The sequence below is a fragment of the Cnephaeus nilssonii genome, assembly GCF_951640355.1.
Source record: "Cnephaeus nilssonii genome assembly, chromosome: 11".
In the NCBI taxonomy this organism is placed as follows: domain Eukaryota; kingdom Metazoa; phylum Chordata; class Mammalia; order Chiroptera; family Vespertilionidae; genus Cnephaeus; species Cnephaeus nilssonii.
This window is the reverse complement of record NC_137082.1, coordinates 81,508,383-81,520,935: the sequence shown is the minus strand read 5'-3', so window position 1 is coordinate 81,520,935 and position 12,553 is coordinate 81,508,383. Positions and strand designations below refer to the sequence as shown.

General features: G+C 38.9%; 1 protein-coding gene across 2 annotated transcripts in view; it reads left to right on the top strand.

The window, feature by feature from the left end:
* Window positions 1-12,553, top strand: part of EPG5 (ectopic P-granules 5 autophagy tethering factor) — an 84,723-nt gene that overhangs the window by 48,515 nt on the left and 23,655 nt on the right. For both annotated transcript variants that reach the window (XM_079783423.1, XM_079783422.1), the window contains exons 26-30: window positions 3,346-3,517; window positions 4,980-5,142; window positions 9,472-9,614; window positions 10,261-10,417; window positions 11,463-11,657. In XM_079783423.1, coding sequence (XP_079639549.1) covers window positions 3,346-3,517; window positions 4,980-5,142; window positions 9,472-9,614; window positions 10,261-10,417; window positions 11,463-11,657 — 830 coding nt within the window. The remainder of the gene's footprint in view (window positions 1-3,345; window positions 3,518-4,979; window positions 5,143-9,471; window positions 9,615-10,260; window positions 10,418-11,462; window positions 11,658-12,553) is intronic.

Sequence of the window (12,553 nt, the reverse complement as noted above, 5' to 3'; positions counted from 1 at the left end):
CCCTGCTCCTCCCTTGTGGTTGCCCCACTGTTTTCACACATGACATCCCCTTATGGTCCAAGGTTAAGATTGTGGTCACATTCATGTTTTACTCTGCAGGAAGGGGAATTTCCCTCTTTAAGGACTCTTTTGAGAAGCTGCTTACAGACTATCCAATTATAGCTCATTGGTCCAAACTGAGACACATGGTTCTACCTACCTGAAAAGGAGACTGGAAAGTGACTTTAAAAAGACGTTTTAATTGACATCAATGTGTAAAGTGCAACTTTAAATTTCATTATTTTGGATTTTCAGTTTTACAATTCAGAAGTCTTTTCTTTTATAAACTTTTCTTTGTATCTGGAACTCTTACCATACAATACACATGGATCATATTCCCAAAGTTTCTAAGTTGGTTGTTTCTCACAGTGCATTTTTCTAGAGAAACAGTTTTATAAATTGTCAGTTAGTTTTCTATGCCAGGCCACAAAACTCATTTTACCCGGAAATTTGATGACATATCTTACAACAAAAATAATATAAAACAGTATTTGGGGTCATTTGCTGGTTTTAATTACTGAATATATTTTTTAAATGTAGGGCATATAATACAATTATGAACATAACTTCTGAATAAAATATTGTAATATGTAGTATAATAGAGCACTGAAGTGATTCAGAGAAAGGCAAAAATATCTTCCTGTTGCAGCCCTGTCACTAACCAATTAGTTAGCTGTGTGATCAGAGAAAAAGAGCGTTAGTCCATTCATCTGTAAAAGGAAGGTCTAGACAGTTTCATCTAAGGCTTTAAAAATTTTCCCTCCAACATCTTTCTCCCCACTTTCCCCCTGAAATAATAATAGTTTTTCACCACAACTATAAAAGTTATATGTGTTCATTGAAAAAAATTAAACAATATAGAGAAGTTTATAGGGGAAGGTCTAAAAGTTGCCCTCAACCCAGCCACATCAAGTCTCATTTTCTATTCTTTAAAGTTTGTTAATGAGAAAAAGAAATATGTTTGTAGATCTGGAAGCTGGTGAATACTGCTCTGTTAATCTCCTCCCATCTGTAATGCTTTTACGTGGCCTTCACACTGCCCCCAAAGGCAGATTGTTTTCTCTGGAGTAAAATGAGAAATTTATTCAGCCTTTAGTTTGTTCCAGGTTCTGTCCCAATACTTTATATGCATTAATTCCGTCCTCCCAACAACCCTATGAGGTTTATCCCCACTGAGCAGATAATGAACCTGAGAGGTATAATAAGGTGGTGAGTGTGCAAATGGCTTGGACCAGTTTGTCCAAGTCACAAAGCTGGTAATGGTAGAGCCATCTTGCTCCAGCGACCCTGCTCTTCCATCACTTATTATCCTGTCTCTTGTTTCAGGTGATCAGTACAGTTCTAAATAAAATTAAGACCTAGATTTTAAAAAAATGTTTCTTTATTGTTGAAAGTAATACAGATGTTTCCCCTTCCCCCTTTGACTTCTACTAAAGACCTAGATTTTTAAATAAGAAGCTTCAGGTTTTTCTCAGATAAAAGGTTAGGCGATTACCTCAAACGATGGCACTGTGGTTGTGATGGTGGTGTTAATTTTAGCAGTTTCACAAGTTATTGCACACCTGTGACACCAACTTCCTTTTCTTGAATTAAATTTGTTTTGTTGACTTCATAGCTTTAGTCACTTTTGGTCCAAAGTGGTTATTATAGTTAAAAATGCTCTGAATTTATTTTTGCCTGTCTTTTATCTTGCACTTAAAATATCCTTGATTTTTTATTTTATTTTTTATGATAAGTGATATTGACTTTGAAAAAGAGCCTTCAGTTTTCTTTAGAGTCATGCCTTAAAATGTTGCTGGAAAGAAACCTGAACATACTCAGGAGTCTTATCCAGTGATGAATATCCAACTTGTTACATTCTGTGCAGAGAGTGGTAGTTCTAGTGGAAAAACCCCAGCTTTAAGGGACGATCTTGTACTTGACCTGTTTGGAATGTTAAATTCCATCTGTTTGGGGTATAAACAATACAAGCCTTCTTATGCCAAGTAAAGTCACGTCTATTAAATTTAGTTTTTCTTAACAAGAATAGAAAATTGAATGCTACATTTGGAATGAAATCAGAAATTCATAGTAGTCCCTTAAGTACTTGTTGACTTGACACTCCCTTGACCTCTCATTCCTTGTTATCTTACTATGGAAAAGAAACAGGGATGTGGTAGCTTTTCTTCATGTTCTTCAGTTCCTGCCTGCGCTGTGTATAGTGCAGTAAAGAGAGAGGGAGGGAAGGTAGGATATATTGGATACCTACTGTGTTGTGTTCAGCTGTGTAATAGTTGTAGAAGTGTAAACATTTAACTTGGACTCAGCAATATGAGAACATGTGCAATTTACTGCAAAGTTAACAGTACAGATTTACCTTTATTTTTCTTATATGCCACCTGATTTCTTATTTGGGCTCCATAGATCATTTGTTGAGTGAATGAATGAATGAAAAAATGAATGACTATATGACTATGTAAACATAAGTTCTGTAGGAGTTTGTGCCCATGTTCTTATTCATTTTAACTCGACTACTTTCAGCCCTCTTGTCTAAACCTTGGCCTAATTTAAGATTTTTCACTTAGCTGTATTCTGTGATGTTCATTTCTTTTTCTCCCATTCCTATGAAGTTTATCTGGGTGATTGCATTAAACTTTTAACTGGGCTACCTGTCCCATCCCCCCAATCCATTGTCTGATGGTAGCTACCATCTTTCTCAAGCTTACTTAGAGCTGTTCACTAGATCCCTTTTGTTGTTTTTTTGTTTTGTTTGTTGTTTTTTAATTTATTTTTATTGATTTCAGAGAGGGAGAGAGAGACAGAAACATCAATAACGAGAGAGAATTATTGATCAGCTAGCTGCCTCCCGCATGCCCCACCCTGGGGATTGAGCCCGAAACCTGGGCATGTGCCCTTGACCAGCATCGAATCTGGGACCCTTCAATCTGCAGGCCAACACTATCCACAGCCATACCGGCTAGTGCTACTAGATCCCCTTTGTATTAGCATAAGTCCAAACACCTTAGTACATCATGCAAGGCTCTCTAGGGTAATAATTTTAGATTGTGAGCTTTAACTTTTTGAGGTAGGAATTCAATTTAATCACACCCCATGCTCCTGATCTCCCAGCTCCTGGTAGAGTATTAGTAGGCCTGTGAGTGCTCCCTCAGAGCTTATAAGTAATAAAAGGTTTATGCCTCTGAAGTGTCTATTCTGTATATCTCAGCATTTTTTATGATGGTAACAGGCCAGGGCTTTGCACCCTCTTAGTAAGTTACTACCTAGTTGTAGCCATTACTCAGTAAATTTAACTTTATTTTCTTTCAGCTAAAGAGAGGGTCTTAAGTAACTTGCGGAAGCATGACGCTCCCCAGCCTCCCCTTGCTCTGCACCCAGTGAGGCCTCCTGTGCCGGTTATTTCCTCTGATGTGCTCCTGAGTCAGAAGGACACCACCCAGCTGGTGCGCACAGACCTGAATCTGTTGCGACAGCAGGCCAGGTAAGCCCAGGAGACCCCCAGGTCACGTCTCCCTGCTTGCTGCTGCCTTGACAGCTGGGTGATGGAGCACCTGGAAGGGTCCTCATCAGCATTCTGGCCATGCGGGTAATTGGTGGAGATGGACCCGGATGGTTACTGTAGTTAACCAAGTTGTGACAAGTCTTTTAATTTCCCATTGAAATTATGTGGTGCTTTCATGAACTCTAAATTTGTACATGTTTCCTATGGTGGCATTTCTGAGTGTCAGCAGTGCCAGTTAAGTGTTTCCTATGCTTCTCCTGAGGAACCTTCTGATAATGGAAAGGTTGTATTTAAAGGGGATGAAATGATTTACTTTCTTTTGTCACTGCTTTGTTCTCTCACTCTCCATACTCTTAAAAATCGGCACAGGCATTGATCGAAGTGCGGGAAAGGCGTTTAGTGTTCTGTGTTCACGGGAGAGACAGAATGATCAACTCTTTAAGGTTCTAGCTTGCCATCTTGTGAGAAGGAGCGTGTGTGTAGCAAGTCTATTTTATAAAGTAAAAGAGTCTATTTGGCAAATCCCACAGGAATCAACCTCTCCTTTTTTAAAAATTTATCTTTATTGTTGAAAGTATTACAGATGTCTCCCCCCCCCCCACCCCCCCATTGACCCACTCCACACCGCTCCTGCCCCTGGGAATCAATCTCTTACTGGCCTTTGTTTCCTTTGCTGTTTTTGGTCCAGTTATTTATTTGTGTGTGCACACAACTCTACATATGCACACACATACTGGCCTGCACGACAAAGTAATCATAACACGCTTAGAACAATATTGACACCGTGTAAGAATTCACTTTCTCCATTTAAAAATTATATATGTTTTTATTGATTTCAGAGAGGAAGGAAGAGGGAGAGAGATAGAAGCATTAATGATGATAGAGAATCATCGATTGGCTGCCTCCTGCATGCCTCCCACTAGGGATGAGCCTGCAACCTGGGCATGTGCCCTTGACTAAAATTGAACCTGGGACCCCCACTCTTGTCCACTGAGTCAAACCAGCTAGGGCAACTTTCTCCATTTTTGAAAATTTAGTTTGAGTTACTAATATCTAAGAAATCAGTGATACTTACAAATAAGTGCACCCCTTTAGGATAGTTAAATTAGGATGAAATTCTCATTTGTTCTTGTATATTTAAGGGTTCATTTAAAAAGCATTGATAATATAACACAGATTCTAAGTGGAGTTTTATATCTGGCTAAAAAGTTGTCCCACTTTTTCTTTGTTTCTTAATTTTCTGGTTAGCATGACTGCCAGGGTGAGAATTTGGGTAAGTCTTGGCATACATACCTTTGGTCTTTTTTTCTGTGGAATACTTACTAGTATATCTTGCTCTAATGCAGGCTTGGGTAGCTGTAAGCCTTTATCACTTATTATGAAATCTTTCCTAAGACTTTCTTTGACCTCCTGATGATTTTTTTTTTTTTTTTTTTTTCAGAACGGCTGCTCTTTGGGAATCTCAGCAAGTTGCCCTGGATAGTGAGCTGTTGGACACAATGCCCAAACAGTATGTTAATCGAGAAGAACAGACCACACTACATTTGGAGTGTAGAGGCATTAGTGGTAAGAAATGCCAAGGAGCAGCAGTTGTAACAGTTCAGGTAAGATTGTTTAAATTCCTTTGTAGTTCAGAGAATTTTAATTGAGCCCCTAATTGGCATATCATTGAGAAAGAGTAAAAGAAGTATCTAGCAGGTGAGCCATGTCTCAAAACATGTAATAGTTTTTACAGGAGTGAAGGCACACACAGCTAATCACCTGTTTCCATAAGTGCTGACGAGTCATATAAAACAGATAGAAATTCAAAGAAAAGCAAAATCATCAGGAGATTTTGAGAGAGGGGGCCTTAAAGTGATCCTTAAAAGATTTTGATAATGATAGTTTGGATTCAGTAAGAAGCAGAGTGCGAATGGAGTCAGCATGACTTCATCTAGGGGTCAGGGGCTGGCTGTGTCCATGGATTTCAAGTTGTTTTTGGAAGTGGTGGTAGGAATCCACAGTGGGAAGGTTGGAGTTCACGTTGGAAAGGATGCTCACTGGGAGTGCTGGCTGTGTGCTATGGACAGTTGGGGGGCACTGAAGACAAACATGGGAGGGACCTGTGGAAGGCAGATCAGCTGGGCAGCGCCTGACAGCTGGCAAATGGAGAGATGTACAACAATGTGTATAAAAATCAAACTGCCTCTAGGGCCACCTTCTTGAATAGGAAAAATAAAATTAAGTTGGATGTGACTTTGGAAGGACTTCCAAATGGAAGTTTAGCTTTAGCCAGCATATCGTAGCATTTGCTTCATGCCATGCACCGTCTGAACATTGACAGAACTGATTGTTATCTTCACCACAACCCTATAAGAGGGTAATTTTATTATCTGCATTTTTAGATGAAGAAATAGAGGCATAGAGAAGTTACGTTACATACCCAAGGTGACACAGCCAGTGAATGGCTAAACCAGGAAGTCCCAGGCAGTCTGGTTAGAGCACATGCCCCTTAATCACCTCACCTCACTCCGTCTGCACATTATTCAGGATTCCCTGAGCTGGGAAAGAAATGCTTAGAGAGAGGCCTACTTATTGCCTGACTACATTTGCACAAAAATAGCTCCCCTTTTTGGTTAGCTTTTAGAAATTGGGGAAATTTTATTTACTGACCCTTGGTTGTCTTTCAAAAATGTCTCGTGTGTGTGTCAGTCCCCATTTTTACCTGTTCAAATGTAATTCTTTTTCTTTTTCCCCCCAAATTTTCTTGATATTCTAATGTACTCTTTTAACAAATATATTTTCATTGATTTTTAGAGGGAGAGAGAGAGAAATATTAACATGAAAGGGAGACATCAGTCTGCTGCCTCCTGCATGCCCTAACTGGGGATCAAGCCCACAACCCAGGCAATGTGCCCTGAGAATTGAACCTGCAACCTTTTGGTGCATCGGACGATGCCCAACCAACTGAGCCACACTGGCTAGGGCTCTAATGTAGTCTTTATCAATCTCCTTGGGTGACTGTTTTCTCTAAAGTGTCTTCTCAGAAATAGCTTTTATATTTTGTATTTTTCATTACCTTCAAACTTTATTTCTGGCAAAGTAACATATTTGTATGCATCTAAAGTTAGGAAATTCAATCTGGAATGTGATCATTGATTAGAGAATTCATGGATCAGATCATTTTTTAAAATCAGCTTCATGGAAAATGATTTCGTATTTAAAATATAAATTTTAAAATTAAAATACATATGTGTTTTAATATAATTTTAATGGCTCATTTATGAAGATTTCAAATTATATCATGAAAATATTTTATTGCTTGATAAAACTTTTCTGGGAGGGAACGCCCTGGAAATTTCCAGCCATCTGCAAGTGTTTGAACTGTGTATAGCTTGTTGGGGGTATACAAAAGTCAAATATATTTTATGGGAATTGAGACGTGCTTCTTCTGTGGTTGCCTCTCCTAGTAGAAGCCTCTAATAATTCAGTGACATTCCCTGAGGACATGGGGTGATTTATAATAGGGTTCCTTGTGTTGTACTTTGTTATTGTGGGGCATGTTTGCGGGACTCAGAATTGATTTATTGTCATGTGAAAAATTTGCTCATTCCTAGAAATGAAAGATGGAAAAGACCCACTGAGGGCCTCAGGTTCTTGTGAAAGCTTACTTGAGGACCAGCTGTGTCCTACTTTTAAATTTCTTTGTCTACTTCAAGGGACTCAGGAGGGGCTTCCACCAGGCTGCTTTGTTCTATTGTCTATGACTTCTTGTAATTATGAGCTGGTGGTCATTCAGTCTCTCTCACCCCCGTTCTAGGAAGAAAACTTTCAACAGTGGTGGGAACAGTGAACAAAATAAGTAGGCTAGGAAATAATGAACATTTTGGGAAAGTGGCAAAACTTTCCTACACTAGTTGGTTTTCTTTTATTCTTCAGTATTAGTAATTTCTATGACATGGATGGAGGTTTTAAAGTTCAAGTTATGAAGTGGACTTGGTCTCATCTCTACATTTCCAAGTGACGTGAACCTCTGTTCTTTCTCTCTTGTCCTTAAGTCTTTCCACTTTCCTTCGTCCTCACTGTCTTCCTTCTCTCACATTCTCTTTCGCTCTCTGGCTGTTTCTCTCCAGGCCAGCCCAGGGCTGTGGCCCTCAAAGACCAGCTCTAATTGTAGTTGTTGACATATTGGGCAAAAGAGCTGACTGCACATATTCCTAATCACATTTTAGCTATTAAATTTTGACCTGTTGTTTGAAAGTTTTGAAATTTAATATTTGTATTGATTCAGTAAGTGGCTTAGTGGAAGTAATTTAATTTTTTTTATCTTTCATTTCTCTAATAGTAAAAACTAAAGCAATTATTGTTAACATTACATATTCTTGGATAGTCGCTTTCGTGGCTTTTGATCCATACTAACAGCCTATGTTTTTCTTTGAAACAAGAAGTTTTGTAAAGATCTTTACCACAGTGGTGGTGCATGTTATAGAAGTAAGTTATCATTATGATCATAAAAAGTAGGTGTTGAATGTATTGTCAGAGCTGTGCTGTGCTGGGTGCTGTGTAAAGCAAAATAGGACCATTGCCCTTCAGGAGCTTTTGATTTGGAATTTATGCCCCCTGACAGGGACATAGACTCTTGATTAAATAAGTGTGTGAATTAAGTGTTGACATTATTCACAGACAAAGGATACCTGTAACCATTATAGTGGTGGCTGAAGACTGGGCTTGGGCAGGTGCATATAAAGGAAAATGTAGACCCTACTGCTCACCCATGTGATTGTGGAAAACCATCTAAGGAGAATGTAGGATTTCAAACTCCTGCCTCCTAAATGTTCTGGTCTTTTCAGCATTCTCTACTGTGCATGCAAAATAAGTCCAAGTTCCCCAGATTGCTTTAAAGGCCTCTCCTGCTCCCCAGTCTCATTGCACTGCACTCTTCAGCCTGATCCCTTGGCCCCAATCAGCCTGGCCAGCCTCCTCCTCAATGTCCTGTCCTCCTGTCCCCCACATCTGCCACATTGGTTTTGTCTTTGTGTTGCAGCCTGGGCCAAGGATCTTTTCTGCATCAGTCCACATCCAAAAAAGGACATTAAAAATGCAGAAACAAAGCAGTTATTATATAGATCACCATCAGTTAGTTAGAAAAAGGGTTGTTAACAACCCCTCAACTAGGAAAGACATAATCTTAAATAAAGGATAGTCTTTTAAATTTAAATGAGATAAATTTAGTTGTGTGTTTTTTTAAAGCTTACTAAATTCCCCTTATTTTTTGTATCTTTACTGAAATCCAATAAAAATTTAATCAAAGGTAAGCTTTCAGGAACCATTGAATTAGTCAATTGCTCTTTCCGAGGCATGCAACTGATTTGGGCACTTCCCATGTTTACCTTATTTTATTGTTTGCTTTATAAGTATATGCCTTTTTCCCCTTTCAAAATGGCAAATGTTTTATTAACAGCACCCATGTCCTCCTTTGTTTATGCTGGGCACACGTGAGATGTGCAGCCTCTGTCTCGAGTTGAATTGTATGTGCTGCTGGGTGGGAGGGCAGAGGGGTTAAGGCTTTGCAGACAGATGATCAACAGAGGAGGGGCTTGGGCTTCAGGAAGGGCCTCGTGGAGGAAGACATGGAGTCATCTTTTTATGAGGATTGTGGTGTCAAAACATAAGTGACATAGAGCATATCCTACAGAAGGCTTTGAACCAGTGAAATCTAATTCAAGTCTGCTTAATTCAAGTCAAAACTAATTTTTCCTTATGAAAAATTCAGAGATTATTGAATAGTTTTTTGACATTTTCCCCCCATCCCTGTGAGGTTCAAACAAGAGTTTTGAGCTATCATATTAATTGTAATAATAATCTTTTCATCATTTGCCAGTATATATGTAGTAACATATCCGCCTAAAAGCCAGGGGCAAAAAAAATCTGTTGACCATTTTAATTTTTGTTAGTTTGAAGGTATGCACAAGAACGAAGCAGTAAGCCAACAGCTTCATGCTTTGTGGAAAGAAGTGAAGCAGTTACAAGCAGAAGCTACTAAACCACCACCACTTAATATTGTGGAGGCGGCTGTGCATGCAGAAAACTTGATTACGTAAGTTGTGAGGACGTTCTACTTTAAAATGCTCTTTTGCTATTGTTGATAGTAAACATGCTACTACACTCCCCCAGGCATCCACTAATTAAATTAGCGTAGGGATTGGCATACTATGGCCTTTGGACCAAATCTGCCCTACCGCCTACTTTTATTTTTTAAAATATATTTTTATTGATTTCAGAGAGGTAAGGAGAGGGAGAGAGAACCCGGAATTGAACCCGGGACACTTCAGTCCACAGGCTAATGCTCTATCCACTGAGCCAAACTGGCTAGGGCGCCACCTATTTTTTTTTCTAAAGTTTTATTGGAATACAGCCATGCCATTTATTTATTTTTTTAAAATATATTTTTATTGATTTCAGAGAGGAAGGGAGAGAGAAATAGAAACATCAGTGATGAGAGAGAATCATTGATCAGCTGACTCCTGCATGCCTCACACTGGGGATCGAGCATAAATAATTTTTATGTATTGAAAATAAGATGTTGGGTCAGGTTGGAAGATAACCATGAAATGTTTCTAAAGTGACATTTGTATGGGACTTGAGCACTCTTAAGAATGTTGCCTGAGAAATGTAGAGTATCAGAAACCCGAGTGAGTCTGGATTCTCATACTGCAGACCACTTCTTACCTGTTTTCCTACAGGACCTTAGTGAATGCCTATAAGTTGCAGCCGACCCCTGGGCTTCAGAAGGTTGGCATTAGCCTGTTCTTTACTGTTGTGGATTACGTCAGCGATGAGACTCAACGTCATCCTCCCACAAGGCAGTTCTTTACTTCATGCATTGAAATTTTGGGACAGGTAAGGTTAATCTGTGTTGTTAGCCTTTTTCAGATATAATGAAATATACCCTATGGTATTCTTATTAGATATGTGACTTCAGACTTATATTGCAGATTCAGGAGCCCTTTTATTTATTTATTTTTAAAAAATATGTTTTTATTGCTTTCAGAGAGGAAGGGAAAGGGAGACAGGGATGGAAACATCAATGATGAGGGAGAATCATTGATCGGATGCCTCCTGTGTGCCCCCTACTGGGGATCAAGCCTGCAGCCCGGGCATGTGCCCTGACCAGGAATAGAATTGTGACCTGATTCGTAGGTTGAAGCTCAACCACTGAGCCATGCCAGCTGGGCTTATGTCATATTTCTTTAAGTACTTGTTAAGTTGCATAACTTTTCATGTTTTGGCCATTTATATCTTTTTGGTGATTTGCTGGTTATTGTTCTTTGCACATTTTCTGTTGGAGAGTTTCTTTTTTTATTGCTTTTCAAAGAACAACTCAGACTATTAACCTGGTATCTGGAATTCGTTATAAATTAATTTTTCTATTTCATTATTTTTCTTTAATCTTATACACTTTTTGCTTTATAGAAGTTAAAAATTTTAGCAATTCAAATCTGTCAGTCTTGTCATTTAGTATTTCTGCCTATGGTCAAGTTTATCAGAACTTTCTTGACCCTGAGATTATTTAAATATTCACATATATTCTAGTCCTCTTAAACATTAGAACCAAGTTAAAGCAATGTGAAGTTATCCTGATTATACTTTAATTGTAGAAAGTTAGCTTTTTTAAAGTATTAAAATCTATAACCTAAAAGTTTTGTTTTCTTGACATAATGCAGGGTCACTTTGGGTACTTAGTAATCATGGTATGTACATTACAGATTGTTAATACTACCTACAGTGGAAGTGATATGTTCATTTTAGGTTTCTTTTGATTGTTTTATATTTTCATTTAGAAAGAACTCCCGTTTGCCTTATATACTACCCCTTAAAACTTGGTTGCTAAATAAAGGTTGGGGAGTGGAGAATTGATGGCATTTTCCTCTTCTATTTGTTCAAGGTGTTTATCAGTGGCACTAAATCAGAATGCAGAAGAGTGCTGGAGACCATTCTGAAGAACAGAAGGCTCTGCTCTCTTTTGTCTCCTTTCTTTACTCCCAATGCTGCCCCTGCGGAGTTCATACAGCTGTACGAGAAAGTGGTGCGGTTCCTCAGTGAGGACAACAGTGACATGATTTTCATGCTGCTGACCAAGGTGAGATGTGATCCCATCCGAGGTCATCATTGAAATGTAGAAACGACGGTGTTCCCCACTCCACCGACACGAAAGGCCCTCCAGAGCCCTGTTTCCAGTGGACTGTAGGCTCACAGGCCCTTTCCAGTTTTGCGCGGTCTTTAAGCAGTCCAATTCCACAGCTTCCTCTTTTGGGGTGTCATTTGTATTGTGTGGGACAGTCTAATTTCACTATAAAAAGGTCCTAGCTCCCAAACTCTCTTTTAGAAACTTAGTACAGTTTTGAAATATTCATTATAGTAATTTAGTACATCCTTCTTTTGAATTTATCCTGAATTGATGCCTAAATTGTGTTTGATAAATGGGTTGTACTGTATCCAAGTCTCTCATATTTAGGAAAAGCCAGATCTAAGCAAATTGCCTTTGTCCTCATTCCAAGTAGGATGCTAATTAATTCAGACCCAGGCAATGAATTCACTTAACGGGTTGGGAAATTTAGAGCCTCAGCTATTTTGTCTTCAATTGTATTTCTCTGACATCTGTGAGTCATAAAACCTGGTGCTTTTTTGGGGTCTAGGACTGATCTCAGTTGTAATGGGGGAGAACATGTGGTATAGTGTGGGATTCTGGAAGATGACCTCAGCACCCTGAATTTTTATTAACTGAGGTAGATAACTGATGGAGATTCAGAAACATGGCCGTTCGAGGGAGACGGTTCCAGTAAGTGCTGCTTGTTTGTAGCACTGTGAGCAGTGAAAGAGAACTACTGATCCTTGTCTTATAGGGAAAACTTACCCACAAGCTTTTTTTTAAAAAAAATTTTTTTAAATTGATTTCAGAGAGGAAGGGAGAGGGAGAGAGAGATAGAAACATCAATGAGAGAGAATCATTGATTGGCTACCCCCTGCACACCCCCC